At 40.5% G+C, this 13978-nt stretch overlaps 1 protein-coding gene across 1 annotated transcript; it reads right to left on the bottom strand.

The window, feature by feature from the left end:
- Positions 1 to 1642: 1642 nt before the first annotated feature.
- LOC119720954 (atrial natriuretic peptide receptor 3-like) lies at positions 1643 to 2734 on the bottom strand. The gene is made up of 2 exons (XM_038190821.1): positions 1990 to 2734; positions 1643 to 1665 (listed from the first exon to the last, which is right to left on the bottom strand). Exons 1-2 carry the CDS (start codon positions 2732 to 2734, stop codon positions 1643 to 1645), a joined length of 768 nt encoding a protein of 255 aa, XP_038046749.1.
- Positions 2735 to 13978: the final 11244 nt, after the last annotated feature.

Raw genomic sequence — 13978 nt, forward strand, 5'->3', positions numbered from 1 at the left:
GTACCATTGATCCACACAGGTATTTAACGGGACCACGCAATGTAACCTTTTTAATGCAATCCTTGAAAATGCACCTTTGTGTCCCATTTAACCTTATTTTCAATTTCCATTTTGCTATTTTCTAGACTATTTTAGTGCCTTTTGGGTTTTTATGCTTATGCAAATTTCCATTTTCATGAAAAAAAGTGTGATGTCTTTTCCGAGGCAGAAACCTCAATGTTACAGCTATTTCAGCACCAAAACTTGCCAGAATTTTGGATACTTTGCTGTTGTAAATTTTCTTTTCTTCGGTGATCCGTGGTTGTGTCAGTACATGACAGTAAGCCAATGAGTAAACTTTTCTTACAAATGTTCTTAATTAACAAATTGTGGGTTCACAATTTCAACAGAAAACCCCTAAACTGAACAGTGTCTTCCTGAAATTACATCACAACAGCGCCTTCAGTTGTCCAGAAAAGCTTGGAAATTTGTTAAAGAAGTGCACTGTTCAATAAAACTAACCAATTGGGAATGTCAAATGGTTCTCATACATTTACGAGGATTAGAAAATTGCACAAAATGTGTTCCCATCTAAGAAAAATCACTAGAAAGTGCGTCGTGTTGTCTAGAGAAAATACATTATTTCAATAATCATTCTAGTTGGTATATCGGCATGAACAACAATGTATAACACGTGGCACGCAGGCCTATAAGACAAGAAAGCATTGCCCGACCTAACGGTTAATAATAAATATTAATTTCAAAATCATATCAATAAGCCATTAACTTGAAGGATACACGGCATATTGCGATATGCAAATATTGACGACTGAGCATCAAAACAGAATTGGCTTGCACGCAAATCTGCGGTTATTTACCTGTGCCGGCTATGGCATTGATCATAATGCATAGGGTTTGGGTTTGTAATCACACACAGAATGAGACCTGTAGTCACTATAGGAAATAGTGACGAGTATTTTCAACTACTTCCGCTTTCGTCGCACGATGAGCTAGCAAAGCTACACGCGTACGTTTGTATTGGATTTGAGTGTTACACACCAGTTGCTTTTGACAAATCCCTTGGACCTTGTAAAGTCATGGGAAATACCACATATCACGGTGTGAGATTCGGTATACCTGTGTATCACCTGTGGTTCTTTTGGGAAATGCTAGTCATTTTTCCCATTTTGCTGTACAAAATAAACTTTGGAAGACAATTATGTATGTTAACCTCTGACCTATTTACAAAAACTGACAACCATACGTTTTCCCTTATAATAACATAGGCCTTTAGTTTTTATTCATGAGCATAAATAATAGGCCTACAGAATGTTTTGTACTGGTGTTTAGTCTACCACAGTGTTATGTATGCCGTGCATTTCACTGTTGGCCAGCCAAATACTGAATTTTTTTCTAGAATTTTTTTTCAGGCATTTAATTTTGTTGGAAATAGCAGGCCCAATAGCGGTCTATGTTGCAGTACCGTACATTATTGTAAGCATCACAATACATGTATAATCAAAAACAATCCATTAGCTGTGTAAAGTCCATTTGTATAACCGTCGAGTTTGTTTTTTCACAGCTACCTTAATAAACCCTTCCTGAATCCTGGTACCCAATCGAGAGTTTTAGTACTTTGTCAAGGACGTAAAGCGTTATATAATCACGATGATGAGCCACCTTTGCCTGAAAACAGGAAGGAATGTGTTGTTGCAATCAGCAAACATTTCGTCAGTAGAAATTTGGGATTTTCACCAAATTATGCCATAGACGAAAGCAATGCAAAGTTGATTGTCGGTGATAATTACTTTCCCCTTTTACGAAACAGGAGATACCAGAGTTTGAACGAACGGTTGCAGTGCCTGGGGGTCACATGCCCCACTTCGCACTGATTCCATCATTTTGAATAAAATATATATAAACGAGGAGAATGAACAAATGTACATCAACACTAATGCAAATACTATTTAAATGTCGGCATGGGAAAACAAGTGCTTAATATATACTTACTGCGTCCGTAAGGCATCACCCATTCTTTGAGTATCTGCTTGATATCTTCCATAGAAGCATCTCTTCTAACCAGTTGGGATTGCGGTTCATATTCAGGAGGCATGTTTTCAATATAGCCAAGGGAAAGAGCGTAACAGAGGGTAAGATCCTCTCGTTGCTGTCTGTCATCCGCAAGTACAACTGTAGTATTCCACTGGAAAGTATTCAAAACCACATCGGCAATAGCCGCTCCCAGGTGTGTTGCCGTGAGGTAAACTCTGGTGATGGGGTAATAATCGAGACCGCCGTCTTCACACCCTGAGGATACCATGACCTTACCCCAATGCGTTATCATTCGGGCTATGTTAGCAGCAGCGTAGCTACATGCAGGCCCAAAGTAGATGTCCACCGCTTGTTGCGATCGGAGGGCGTCCACGGCGTATTTCAAGGCTTCGACTGCACTGCAACGAGTGTTGTAAACTGTCACATTGGACAGATCCAGGGAGCTTCCGACCAGTTCCTGAACACGAGGACTCTCGATTGCAGTCAGTATTGCGGGCACAGTCTTTCGAATGGAGTAATCGAACTGATCGCTGAACGGTAACAAGACGGCTATGTTGATAACCTGGCGTCCATCTGAGGCCTGTAGCTTGGTGGAGTTCTTAAAGCCTTCAATCTTACATTCGGCTTGTTGTATATACCCAAGGATGGAAACCAAACACACCAGAAAACCCAGCATAACTGAACATTTGCACTTGCCTTCCATGACGATTCCAGTTATCCTATTCTAGGCCCACAATATACTGGGTAGGTTTTGTTGATACGGTCAGTTACTCTCGATAGTCGGTTGTTTCCATACACACTGTCATTATATTTATAAGCTGAACACAAGCCGACAAGGCTAAGTTACCGGTCGTCACGCCTCGTGGAGAATACGACAACAACCGTATTTTATCGCAATCCTACGCCTTCTAAAAAAAAAATCCGAGTCAAGCCTATGTTGTGAGTCAGAAATTTACAGACTCAACCACGACACGAACTGCAGCTTCACAACACAACTCAATCCCTGACACTGTGACAGTTGATTTGTCCAGAGTTAGCAGGCGGTGGATAACTGTATTCTCCAGTTCACAGACGTAGGGTTGACTGAACCATGCAGACGACGGTCGACATGCACAACTCAAGTAAGCCGCGTGCGGTCGCACGCTCCGGATAGCAGTCACGAAACACACACATTGCTTATACCTGCTACTAGTGTGTGTACATGTACAACGCACTGCAAACAAGTAGCTTTACACGTGAACGGTAAGGCTAGTGCGCAGGCACGGATTCGTCCAATCGCCGTTGCTACATGGCGTGCGCAGCAAAGCTGCAAATGAAACCAGTCCTGTCATTGTTATGAAGAGTCCTTTTTTGCGACCATGTTGAGTAACAGAGTTTTATTTATCAATCTATTATTAGTTTCACCTTCGAAATACCAGATTTTCCCCTGGCTCCGGTGCTTATAGCAAGGGCACGGGGAGGTAAAAGTCAAAATGGAGTGAATTAAACAACGTGTGTTTTGTAGGCTTGGGACTCTTTTGTAGAGGTAATATAAAAAGATTTGTTTTTTGTAACTTCTTTTTAATAGTGATGAAAAATAAATTCGATTTTGTGACAGTAGACATGGAAAGCTGCTCTGTATGTGTAAACTGCTTATGTGCAGAATGTATTATCCTCGCCATGACTGCACTTGAAATCGCAAACGATGTAGGTCATTGTGATATATAAAGTAGATGACAATCGAACAAGTTATTTTCCCACATTCAATAATAGAAGAGCCCCGGTATTTCCCCCGGTGGCGGTGCAAGCCTGTAGGCGAAAAGAGTAAGCTCTCGTGAATTGTCATGTAAAAGCCGCGCATACCTCAGCACGAGGGGGTGAGGTGGGGTTCAACTATCACAATGCTGTCATTGTTGGGTATAATGTAACTGTATTGATGTTCTCACTGGCAGGCGAGTGTGAACGTGACCCTGATGTGGAATGAATGGAGAAATCAAGGCTAGCCGGTGACTTGTGTTGCTGGCACCTGTACTCGCTGGCACCTGTAGGATGTTTCGCTAACATCAATCCCTGCATGACGGGTAGATGAACGTGCAATATAGGACACATTAAAAGTTACATGTGTTGTTGTGCAGTTTGTTCACAAGCATCGAAGAATATTTTTACAGCTGCAAAAGCCTGCCATGTCAAACCGAAGTCACATTTTGTTTAATGCATTTGGAAAATGATTTGGTTGAATTTCTTAATAATTGTTAAAGTTGGCCTACTTTACGCACATAAGTTTGATAGTGAATCCCACACCTACGCATCTATCACGGCTTGCGTAAAGTGCTTGTTTCGTGTCTTTCATTTTCAGTTCTTTAATTACGGATAATAAAAATACGTGGAGCTTTTTCCCCCTGAGTCCATTCCTTCGCAAGTTACTTCACATTAAACGAATACTCGTGTGTGTGATGATCAACTTCAGTATGGAACATCATTCGCTAGTGACAGTTTTGGCTTAGCGTGTTTTATTATTTTTTGTGGGGGGGGGGGGGGGGGGCGGGCAAAATATTATTAAAAAGTCATGGTGAAATGCCGAGTTGGCAAGCATTAAAGAGTGATAGTACATTTACAAGCACACAAATTAAAGTGTCAGGAAACCTGAGTAACCGGATGGGGTCAAATCCACAACAATCAATTGCCTTTATCGAATTATTCCACGTGACCTTGAAGAGGTTTGTGTCCCTAAAATAGAACACCCCGGGCTGGCCTCGGAAAGTTTAGTCACGACATTCACCTTCACGTGATCATTTAAAATAATCGCATCATCATTGTCGTAAAATATAAAAAATATACTACCAAAAATTTACATATCGATCAGTTCACTTTGAGTTAATGAATTCCAGCAAATTATTGGGGGAGATCACCAATGGCGTCCCCCACCCACAATTATTGCGGAGGGACCCAAAATTAATGCGGAGGCAGGCCCGTAGCCCCCGCCCCCCCCCCCCGTAAATCGGCTGCAGGTCCACTTTTTCCTCGCGCTTGTGTATTTCCATGCGCAACTGCTTATTACATATAAAAAGCTCCACTTTGTGGTGAAAAGTCCACTTTATGGGGGAAAATGTCCACTTCATGGTAAAAACGACCCCTCCCTTCCACCAGACTGGCTACGGCCATGGGAGGTTCCCCCAGCGCCCCCCCCCCCCCCCGGCCCGGTCCCCCAGACAGCGGCCCTCGGGTCGCCACCCATGACTGTGTTCAGGTTTCAGTTCTGAAGAACGCGAAAAAGGGTCGATGAAGAGTTTACTGCTTGGAGTACTTCTATATGAGATTGTAAGCATTTATATCACTCGTGACGTACATTGGCCTGTAATCAACGCATAATTATTACAAGGGAAGGAAATCATTTGGTGTATTTTTATGTATTTTAATACACCGTTATTAACGAAGAGCAAGATTGCGGTGCTATCCAGGCGTACCATGGAGGAATTCCTCCATGTCTGTGGCATGCCAACGGTCTATTACAAAAAAATAAGGATCATAAAAAAACAGTGCTCCAGGTTGAGATTTTACGATGTCGTCGCGTGAAATTACAAATGCCATTCATGATTGATGGTGAATAACAGGTGCACTGTTTTGCATAATAATTGTTTGCAGAAAAATTGCCACTGGTTTTTTTATTGTTGAGTAGGCGAGTAAAATGACACACAGGATAAAACTAATTGGGCAGTTTTGGGCACAGGCCAACGAATAAAGTGATTTCGAGATCTACACAAAACGACCAACTATGAACCAACCAACCAACCTACCAAACAAGAATCACTGACAGTATTGGAAGTATGGAACTATTAAACGCGAAAAAAGCGTAAACGGAAATCTCAATGTGGTGTTATCCAACATAAGAGTGTTGTTTGTGACATTCAGCGGGGGTGGTGAGCAATTAAATGTAGGGCCTAGCCATATTCAGTTCGTATTAAATTTAAAACCCACACACACACACTCACCTAAAACAAAGGAACGTACAGCGCGCACATTCTTATGACATCCATTCAAAGCATTTAAAGTATAGTGTTCACAGTTCGTAAGACCTAACCCCACACTAGGTCAGCCCGTTTAGAAAACTCACGTAAGTACTTGAGTGAGGGTGATGGAGAGCTTATAAGCTTGATGAGAGTGTACCTAGCAACCTAAAACAGTCGCCAATCCAGGACCAGAGCGCTCACCTGTCGTGTTCAACAGGTTCAATGAGCAATTTAGCAAGCCTCAACCTTTTTATTTATAAACGATTGCGTGGACGGTCGTGCTCAGGTATTGTTCAGTTTGTTTATTGCCAAACGGTGAATAAATCCTCGCCTTCCATCACCATAAAATCCGGTTTATTTTCCCCACATCCGAGCATCGCACAAGAATCTGCCCATTCCATTGAATTTGATTGCACCTCGTATAACGTCTGGGACACAACTCAAGGACGATTCGATTCGGGAGGATTTGGTGCTCGAAGACTGAATCAAAAAGGAATGATGTACAATCACCCGCGATTCTGACACAGTTTTACATTATTGAAATACAAATCAGATTGTTGCTTGGGGCTTGGCAATAACCCGCGCATCTAGAACCACGTAAACTGTGGCAGATGTTACACGAATAACTTATGACTGATTGAAGGATTCTAGTGTACATTACATGCATTAAAAACAACACGATGAGAGAAGTGTTTCACGGTGTACAGATATTATAACCAGATTAAAAACTAGGGTAATTTAATATAATCATAAATAAAGCTACACGAGAAGACACATGTAACGCCATTCGAATGGAACATCAACAGTTTGTAAAAACATTTCATTTATCTGTTTAAAAAGTTGATAACCTTATCAATCATTAAGCAGAAACTAGTTTATTGACAACAGCTGTTTTTTAATAGCAACCGGCTATTGGAGTACATATGTGGTGCATGTAATTATTGTTATGAGCACGTAAGCATCTGCATTAATATACAATCAACATATTTTATTTCATCTTTAATTTTTGGCTTTAAGAAAAGTGAAAAACTAAAACATTTTGAATGGAAAGAAACATCACATCCCCATAAAAAAGCTCATGGTAGTACTTTATAAATAAATTGTAAAAATAATTTTCCTATTCATTAACTAAGACTTCAACAAGTAAATTAAAATTGGACACACCTCGATAAGTATTTCCTCATTACAAACAAATTATGGTCAAACAAAAATTGAGTTTTGGAAGACGCTTGCACCCCATGTTTCTTCATTTCATCTTGAGAAGTTGGGTGGGGAAAACCCTTGCCTCTTAGCTCAGGGAGCGTTCATGACAAGCATGGAAATACGCTGTACGGGATTCACAAGATACAACGCTTTGGATTTATGGGCGACAGAGTAAAGGGGACGGTGATCGAACGCCCTGGTTGCGAAGTTGTCTTGAAGCGCCCCCAATGTCGTCACCGCAAGTTGAACGTTTTCCGTGGGGATTAATTTTGGCACTATTTTGTCTGTAAATGGCGTTGGTGTACTAGACATCATTATCTCATAAAGCCATGCGCCAAATTATTATTCCCAAGTTAAACAGTGTGTTTGTCTTTGCAAAAATGGCAGGAAATTGGGGTCCTCGACGAAAAAAAATAACTCCCTTCAACGGCAATCGGAATGAACAGTACTAAAGGCAACGATCGATGTATAAACCGGGGGCAGGTCTCGAGCATATCAGAATGGACAGGGGCAGGACAGGACCTACGGAGGACAAACATTGCATACATTTTCCTTCAGGTGTCATTGTGATTTATTGCAAGGGCGAGCCTTCTTTGTTTGCGACCTTACCGAATTTGCATGCGTCAATGGTCCAAAACTCACAAAATAACCTTGACCAAAGCAAGTAAAAATGCAAGTCATTTATCAACTTAGAGATACTTTCCCGATCTTCCATGTCTTATTAAAGAAATTTGACGAGCAATCAGAAAATGATTTGGGGACACAGACCATCGGTTGATAATGCCCAACCATGGAGCCCAACTAACCAAGTGTTCTGAGAACCAAGCACACGCCTAGTCTGAGTATCTCCCGTTCTCCACGGAGCGGAGATAGGGCTCCGGAGCCCTATCTCCAGTCCATTACATAGACTAGCACACGCCATGCGAAGCTGTAGAATTCCCTTGTAGGCCTACAAGCACATCAGGCCTACCACCAAGAAAGACTAATCGCTGTGGGCCAAGTCCAAGTTCGTGGCCCCACGACTAATTGGACAAGCGAAGAGAGACCGACTTTTGACTTGTTTAAGCGGGTTTATTTATCTGCACGTTGACGGAGAGACCTCGGGGATGGATGAGGGATGGTCGGCGGGCCCCAGAAAAACAAAAAGCTCGGTCAATGCAAGCAAACTGGTGCCAGACAAATTGTCCAACCCGCCTGCAGTACAAGCAGCGAGCTCGTATATCACGCTTTTTGCCCGCCAAGAAAAGTTAAAAAAGATTCAAGGAAGATTATGAAGCTAAGGTCAAACTAATGCACACTAAATGGTACACATTCTTCAAGTGCTACAAGCGACCTTTCGCCCTCTCAAAACAAATATCAAACTATAGGAGAGTCCTCCTGTATATTAGATAAGATACGGAAATCGATTTCTCGAACAATTCGATTATACGAATTTTATAATCGAATGGCAATACACAGTCGTCTTCACTTGTTGATTTTTCTTCTTCTTGCATCTATTCTTATAGACAAACATCACCCATGAGTCACATGAAAATAGCAGACTTATTAGAGTCTAAAGGGCCTAAGCTCCCCATCTAAAGTTTCGTAAGATAGGTCACTTCTTTAATTGTTTAAAGACATGAAACAATTGTTTTTTAAATGAACACATTTCATTCATTCCCTGTCCTTATTTGCCTATTAGGATTTAGTTTTGTCTAATATAACATATCTCGATGAACAATTACACTCTAAAAAGTCCCGGGTCAAAATTGACCCGGAAAAGGGTCATGTGGGGCCTGACCCTTTGCAGGGTCAAAAATGACTCTTTTCCGGGTCAAACTTTCACTGTGTGACTCATCTTCCGGGTCTTTTTGACCCGGAAAAGTGTCATTTTGAGCCGGAAAAGGGTAACTTTTTACCCGAAAAAGGGTCAGGCCCCACATGACCCTTTTCCGGTCAAATTTGACCCGGGACTTTTTAGAGTGTATTACTGTAGTGTGTTTTTGATTTTTCCTGGCAACAATTCACATGCAAATATTATGCACAAATGGATCAAAACAACGTGAACTATATGCCTATACCATTGAGGTGCGCATTTCCACATTATGGGTGTCAGTATTACCACCATTTGCCATAACAAACAATATGGGGGCCTTGCCATTCAGGATGCCCTTTCCTATATACCAAAATGTGACGTCATGGTAAAACTCTCAAATGAGCTTGGCTACAGCTTTCTGAAACTAATTATGTCAGCGACACAAGGTCTGCGGGAGACCCGCCAACCGGCCGCTCTCTGTTTGAGAATTGACAAAAAAGGTCAAAAGTGTTTTCTCGTTTTGGTATCAAAGTAGTCTGCTTTTGTAGAGCTGGGCAGCGGGTGGCCTCTCCGCATGAATACTTCATAAATCATCATCGAAACAGATATTTCTGCTTTCTCTTTCCGTCCTTTCGTCAGCATTGAACCACGTATATGATTATGGTATTTAGCTGCAGGGTCATTGTCTGCTAAAAGAAACTAAGCTCGTAAAAAGATAAAATGCACTCGACACAATGCTTCATCTACCATAGCAACCAATAACAACGATATCGTAAATACCAGACCTTCGAGGTGGTATAGGCTTTTTCCGGCCAATTTCCTGAAATGTTCGTTCACTTCTGAAAATCGGTCATTCGTTTTCGTCTGAATTTGAATGCACGCCTTTCATCCCATTTCAATTCAACGAATGCTCAATCTTTTTCATTGTCCGTGCATTCGGTTTTGAGAAACAGACGGCCAGTTACGTTACCTGTGAATTCATTTACGCAAGCATGCCTTTTCTAAATTGTATTCAGGTACCTGTGTGAATAGCTAATTTGATTGACGGTTAATGAAAACTCGGAAACCCCTAATTGTATCTGGTGCCGATGGCATTAAACTAGAAGTGAAATAGAATGGTGAATGTTTGAAATCGCCTTCTAAAAGCGAAACAGAAGTCTTGTAAACGAATCTGAATGGACATAAACGAAAGGTGCTGCTCAATCACTAATAACTGATTGAACTGAAATGGAATCGAATGTTCTGGTAGCGAAAATGAAACGCATGTTCAGAGGAATTATCAAATTCAGACGAAAATGAATGACTTATTTTCAGAAGTAAATTTGGCCGGGAAACCCTATATTAAATATGAGCTCTGTCACAAGATATAAGAAAACCCAATGCATGGTACCCCCCCCCCCAAAGTAAATCCTTTGGGGTTTATAAAAATGGATTTTAATGTATGGCCAAACCTAGAAAGATGACACTTGTGACCTATTCCCGTGGCCACGAATACATGTCACACGGAATTCCAAGATCTTTTGATTTATGTTAATTTTATGGTATTAGTTTAAAGCCAGCAAACAGACACCCTTAACATTAAAAAAATATAGAGAGATCTTTTCTTATTATAGGGTACAAAAACGTACCCCAGAAAATAAAGTGGAAAATATCTTTTATACACGAATCAAGATGAAAAGAAAATATGTTTGTATAAAGGCCTATAGGACATTAATTTTTGTAAAAAGTATGGCCAAAAATTGTATAGCGTTTTATCATTGGCTTGATCAATAACCATATGAATACAGTGTACACGAACAAAATGTATAGTGGTCAATAGTTCCAGTCCTGAACAACCAACCGAGCATGCACCGCATTTAAGCCGAATTGAAGACCCCCCCCCCAAAAAAAATACCCCAAAACACAACAATCACATTCCTTACGTATTTTAGAAACAAAATAATAACCTGTTATTCTGAAAGAAAACCCCTAATTTTGTGATACACTTTTTTTGAATTTTCGCAGAAACTGGCACTGAGTATTATTTTAACTGCGTGTTTATTCGGTGTCGAGTTTATCTTGTTGTCCACGCCATTAACAAATTGCATCTGTAATCATAATCGTGACTCAAAAACCTATATGAACACTGTGTCAATTCGTGTTGCAGGTGATCCTTTATCTCTGCAAATAGCTTTGTCGCCAGAATGACTTGTTTGTTTAAAAAAAATTGATGATTTTTACCGAAGCACTATTCAAACACAATTAACCTCTATCTTTTGACGCCATTGTAGTATCGTCAGTCAAGAACAATATCATGGTGTGTTTTTTTCAAGACACACAACTGGCACGAACGAAGAATACAAGGCAAATATCGAAATCTATAAAATCTTGCAACGTCTCCAATGATTTTTGGAAGTTCTTCAGTCTTTACTAGACCTACAAACATTGAAATATTTGTAAGTGGAGATTTCTGTCAAAAGTTGCTATCAAATTAGTGAAGTATAACAGGGTATATAAACAAATAGAAAGTTGAGAAAAACATTTTGACCCGATAAGACGAATTAAACATGCATTCATCTCTTTCGTACCGTTGACGTTTTGGGTGTTATTTTCTTGTTTTTTTTCTTCTAAAGTCCCTCAAACCATCCATGTCCCCAAAAAGACTGTATCAAGGAAGTATTTAGCATAAGCAGGCAAATTTGACATGGTTACCCTATGCAAATGAGTGAGTACAGACCGAGTATATAGTCGATTATTTAACGAAACCAAGGCAATCCATTCAGCAGCGCTCAAGTTTTGATGTGGGGCAATTTATTATTATTCCGACAAAAAGTTGCAACCCCCCCCCCCCCCACCTGCAGGACACGCCACTAACTTCCAGAGCTTGATGTTTCTTCTCTCCGTCTATTTGGCAGTTTCGTTTATTGGGTCATCTTGGTCACCAAAGCCCGTTTTCAGCAAGAATGCGATGAGAGTTTACCACAATCCTTCGCGTTTCCAGTGAATAATTATAGTCTGAGACTGGTGGCTAGGGCCAAATTGAATCGTCGAATTCGCGTATTTGCAAATAATAGAATTTCGAAGGAGCCCATGCCTAGCCATATGGTCGATCTGTTTTCAATATTCAATATCTGAAGTTGACCCAGATATTGCATACGGTACTAACCTAACCATACTTAATAAATATTCGAGAAATGTCCACACTATAGGTGTTGACCTGTAGATTGACCAAGGTAATAATAAAGTAAGGATTCTGCATATTAATTAATTACCCTTATTTTTACGGAAATAGGTCCTTGACTATAGACCATGAACTGGACTCCAATTAAAAAGAACTGCATATTTTAATATCTGGTACCAAGCAAAAAACATTTGTTTATTCATTGGGGCACAGTATAATGTCAATCTTTACAGCTTTGACGTCATTATCAAGAATGAGAAAACTTTTCTGTTCCTGTGACAATGACATCTCTACCAATTGGACACATAATCGTATAATTATGGCTGGGGTTGTTAAATAAAGATTAGATTTGGGTGCTCAAATACGACGCTTGAAGGTCATAGGATCACTTGCTATTTGTGCACATTTGAAGCAACAAAATGGCTTACAATCTTAATTAGGGTATACATAACACCCTAATATGTTGAAATGTTATCTCAGAGACGACAAGGGCGGATCCGGGGGGGGGGGGGGGGCAAAGCGGGCCATGCCCCCCCCCCAAAAAAAACGAAACCAATTTTTTGTTTTATGTGACAACGCAATAAAGGCAGGCAATGAGTATACCACCATCTTTTCCTAAAAAAAAAACATTGGTTAAAGTGGTCAGAAATTGCCTCAGATCGCACCACAGAGCATCTAGAATCCAAAAATTTGTCGGGGTCCTTAAGCGGGCCCCGAACCCCACGCCGTAATTTGTTGGACCCACTTTTTTGGGGGACCAAATTTTTTTGGGACCCCCAAACAATTGTGTTCTGGATCCGCCCTCGAGAGACGACAGAATAAACATTAAAGAAAACAGAAAAAAACATGATGTACAATTTTCAGGTCTCCTGAAAGCACCTTCAATGTTAGTTAGAGCATAAAGTAAAAGTCACACAAAAAAGTGACCATGAAACACTCTAGAATGCCCCAAAAAGGTATACATTAATGGTTAAGTGGACACTTAAGATGGACTAAAAAGTCAGTTTAACAGAAGAATGCCTCGGCAACCATTGCCTTCGCAATTGTCTGAGAATGAAAGTGAACCATACCGCTTCACAAATCCTTAAATGAGAGAAAGAGCAAATTAATATTTGTCACAAGTGGTTTGGACATGGCTGCCAAAACGGGGTAAATCGGGATAGAGACAAAGAGTAATTTATGAATCTTTTATTAAGCTTAGTAACTGGTGCCGACAAATTAGAGGACAGTCGAAGGACTCAATTGTCGGTAAGCATGGAAGCATATAATACAATCAAGTTAAATGGGTTTCTAATTTCACGGCGTGTTAAACAGTGGAGCTTGCGCGTGCACGGAAATTGTTATTGCGTCAATATAGCCTGCTCTTTCCTGTGTTACTTGCTTGATTACGGTCTTTTTAAAACATACTAAATTCTACGGTCGGTAAATCGTGTGCTCATAGTGGTGCCATAAAATGGATCCCTGGTCATTCAAGTAAAACGATATCATTTCAAATACAATTCAAGTGATGCATTTATTCATGTGATTTGTTTTATTCATAATTGGCAAAAAGTCTCCATTTCTTTTGAATGGCTTGTCCGTCATTGCCATCAATTCAGAAAGCTTTCATTACATGTGTGGACGTTTCATTTCCGAAAATTGACTTCGGAAATTCACAACGCCGTGAAATAGCCACTTCAACTTCTGAACCGACGACTGATAATGTCAAGAAAATGATCGGTTTATATGCAACGTCTCAAGAAGAATACGGTCCGTACACGAAGCCCTATAGTACACGACATGCCGGGTAATGCGGATTGGCGC

Source organism: Patiria miniata, unplaced genomic scaffold (genome assembly GCF_015706575.1).
Source record: "Patiria miniata isolate m_02_andy unplaced genomic scaffold, ASM1570657v1 HiC_scaffold_9, whole genome shotgun sequence".
Classification (NCBI taxonomy): domain Eukaryota; kingdom Metazoa; phylum Echinodermata; class Asteroidea; order Valvatida; family Asterinidae; genus Patiria; species Patiria miniata.

Coding starts and splice junctions, on each gene's coding strand:
- LOC119720954 (XM_038190821.1), bottom strand. CDS start 2,734: ATGGAAGGCAAGTGCAAATGTTCAGTTATGCTGGGTTTTCTGGTGTGT. Junction 1,666..1,989: donor GGTGATGCCTTACGGACGCA/GTAAGTATATAT, acceptor TCCTGTTTTCAG/GCAAAGGTGGCTCATCATCG.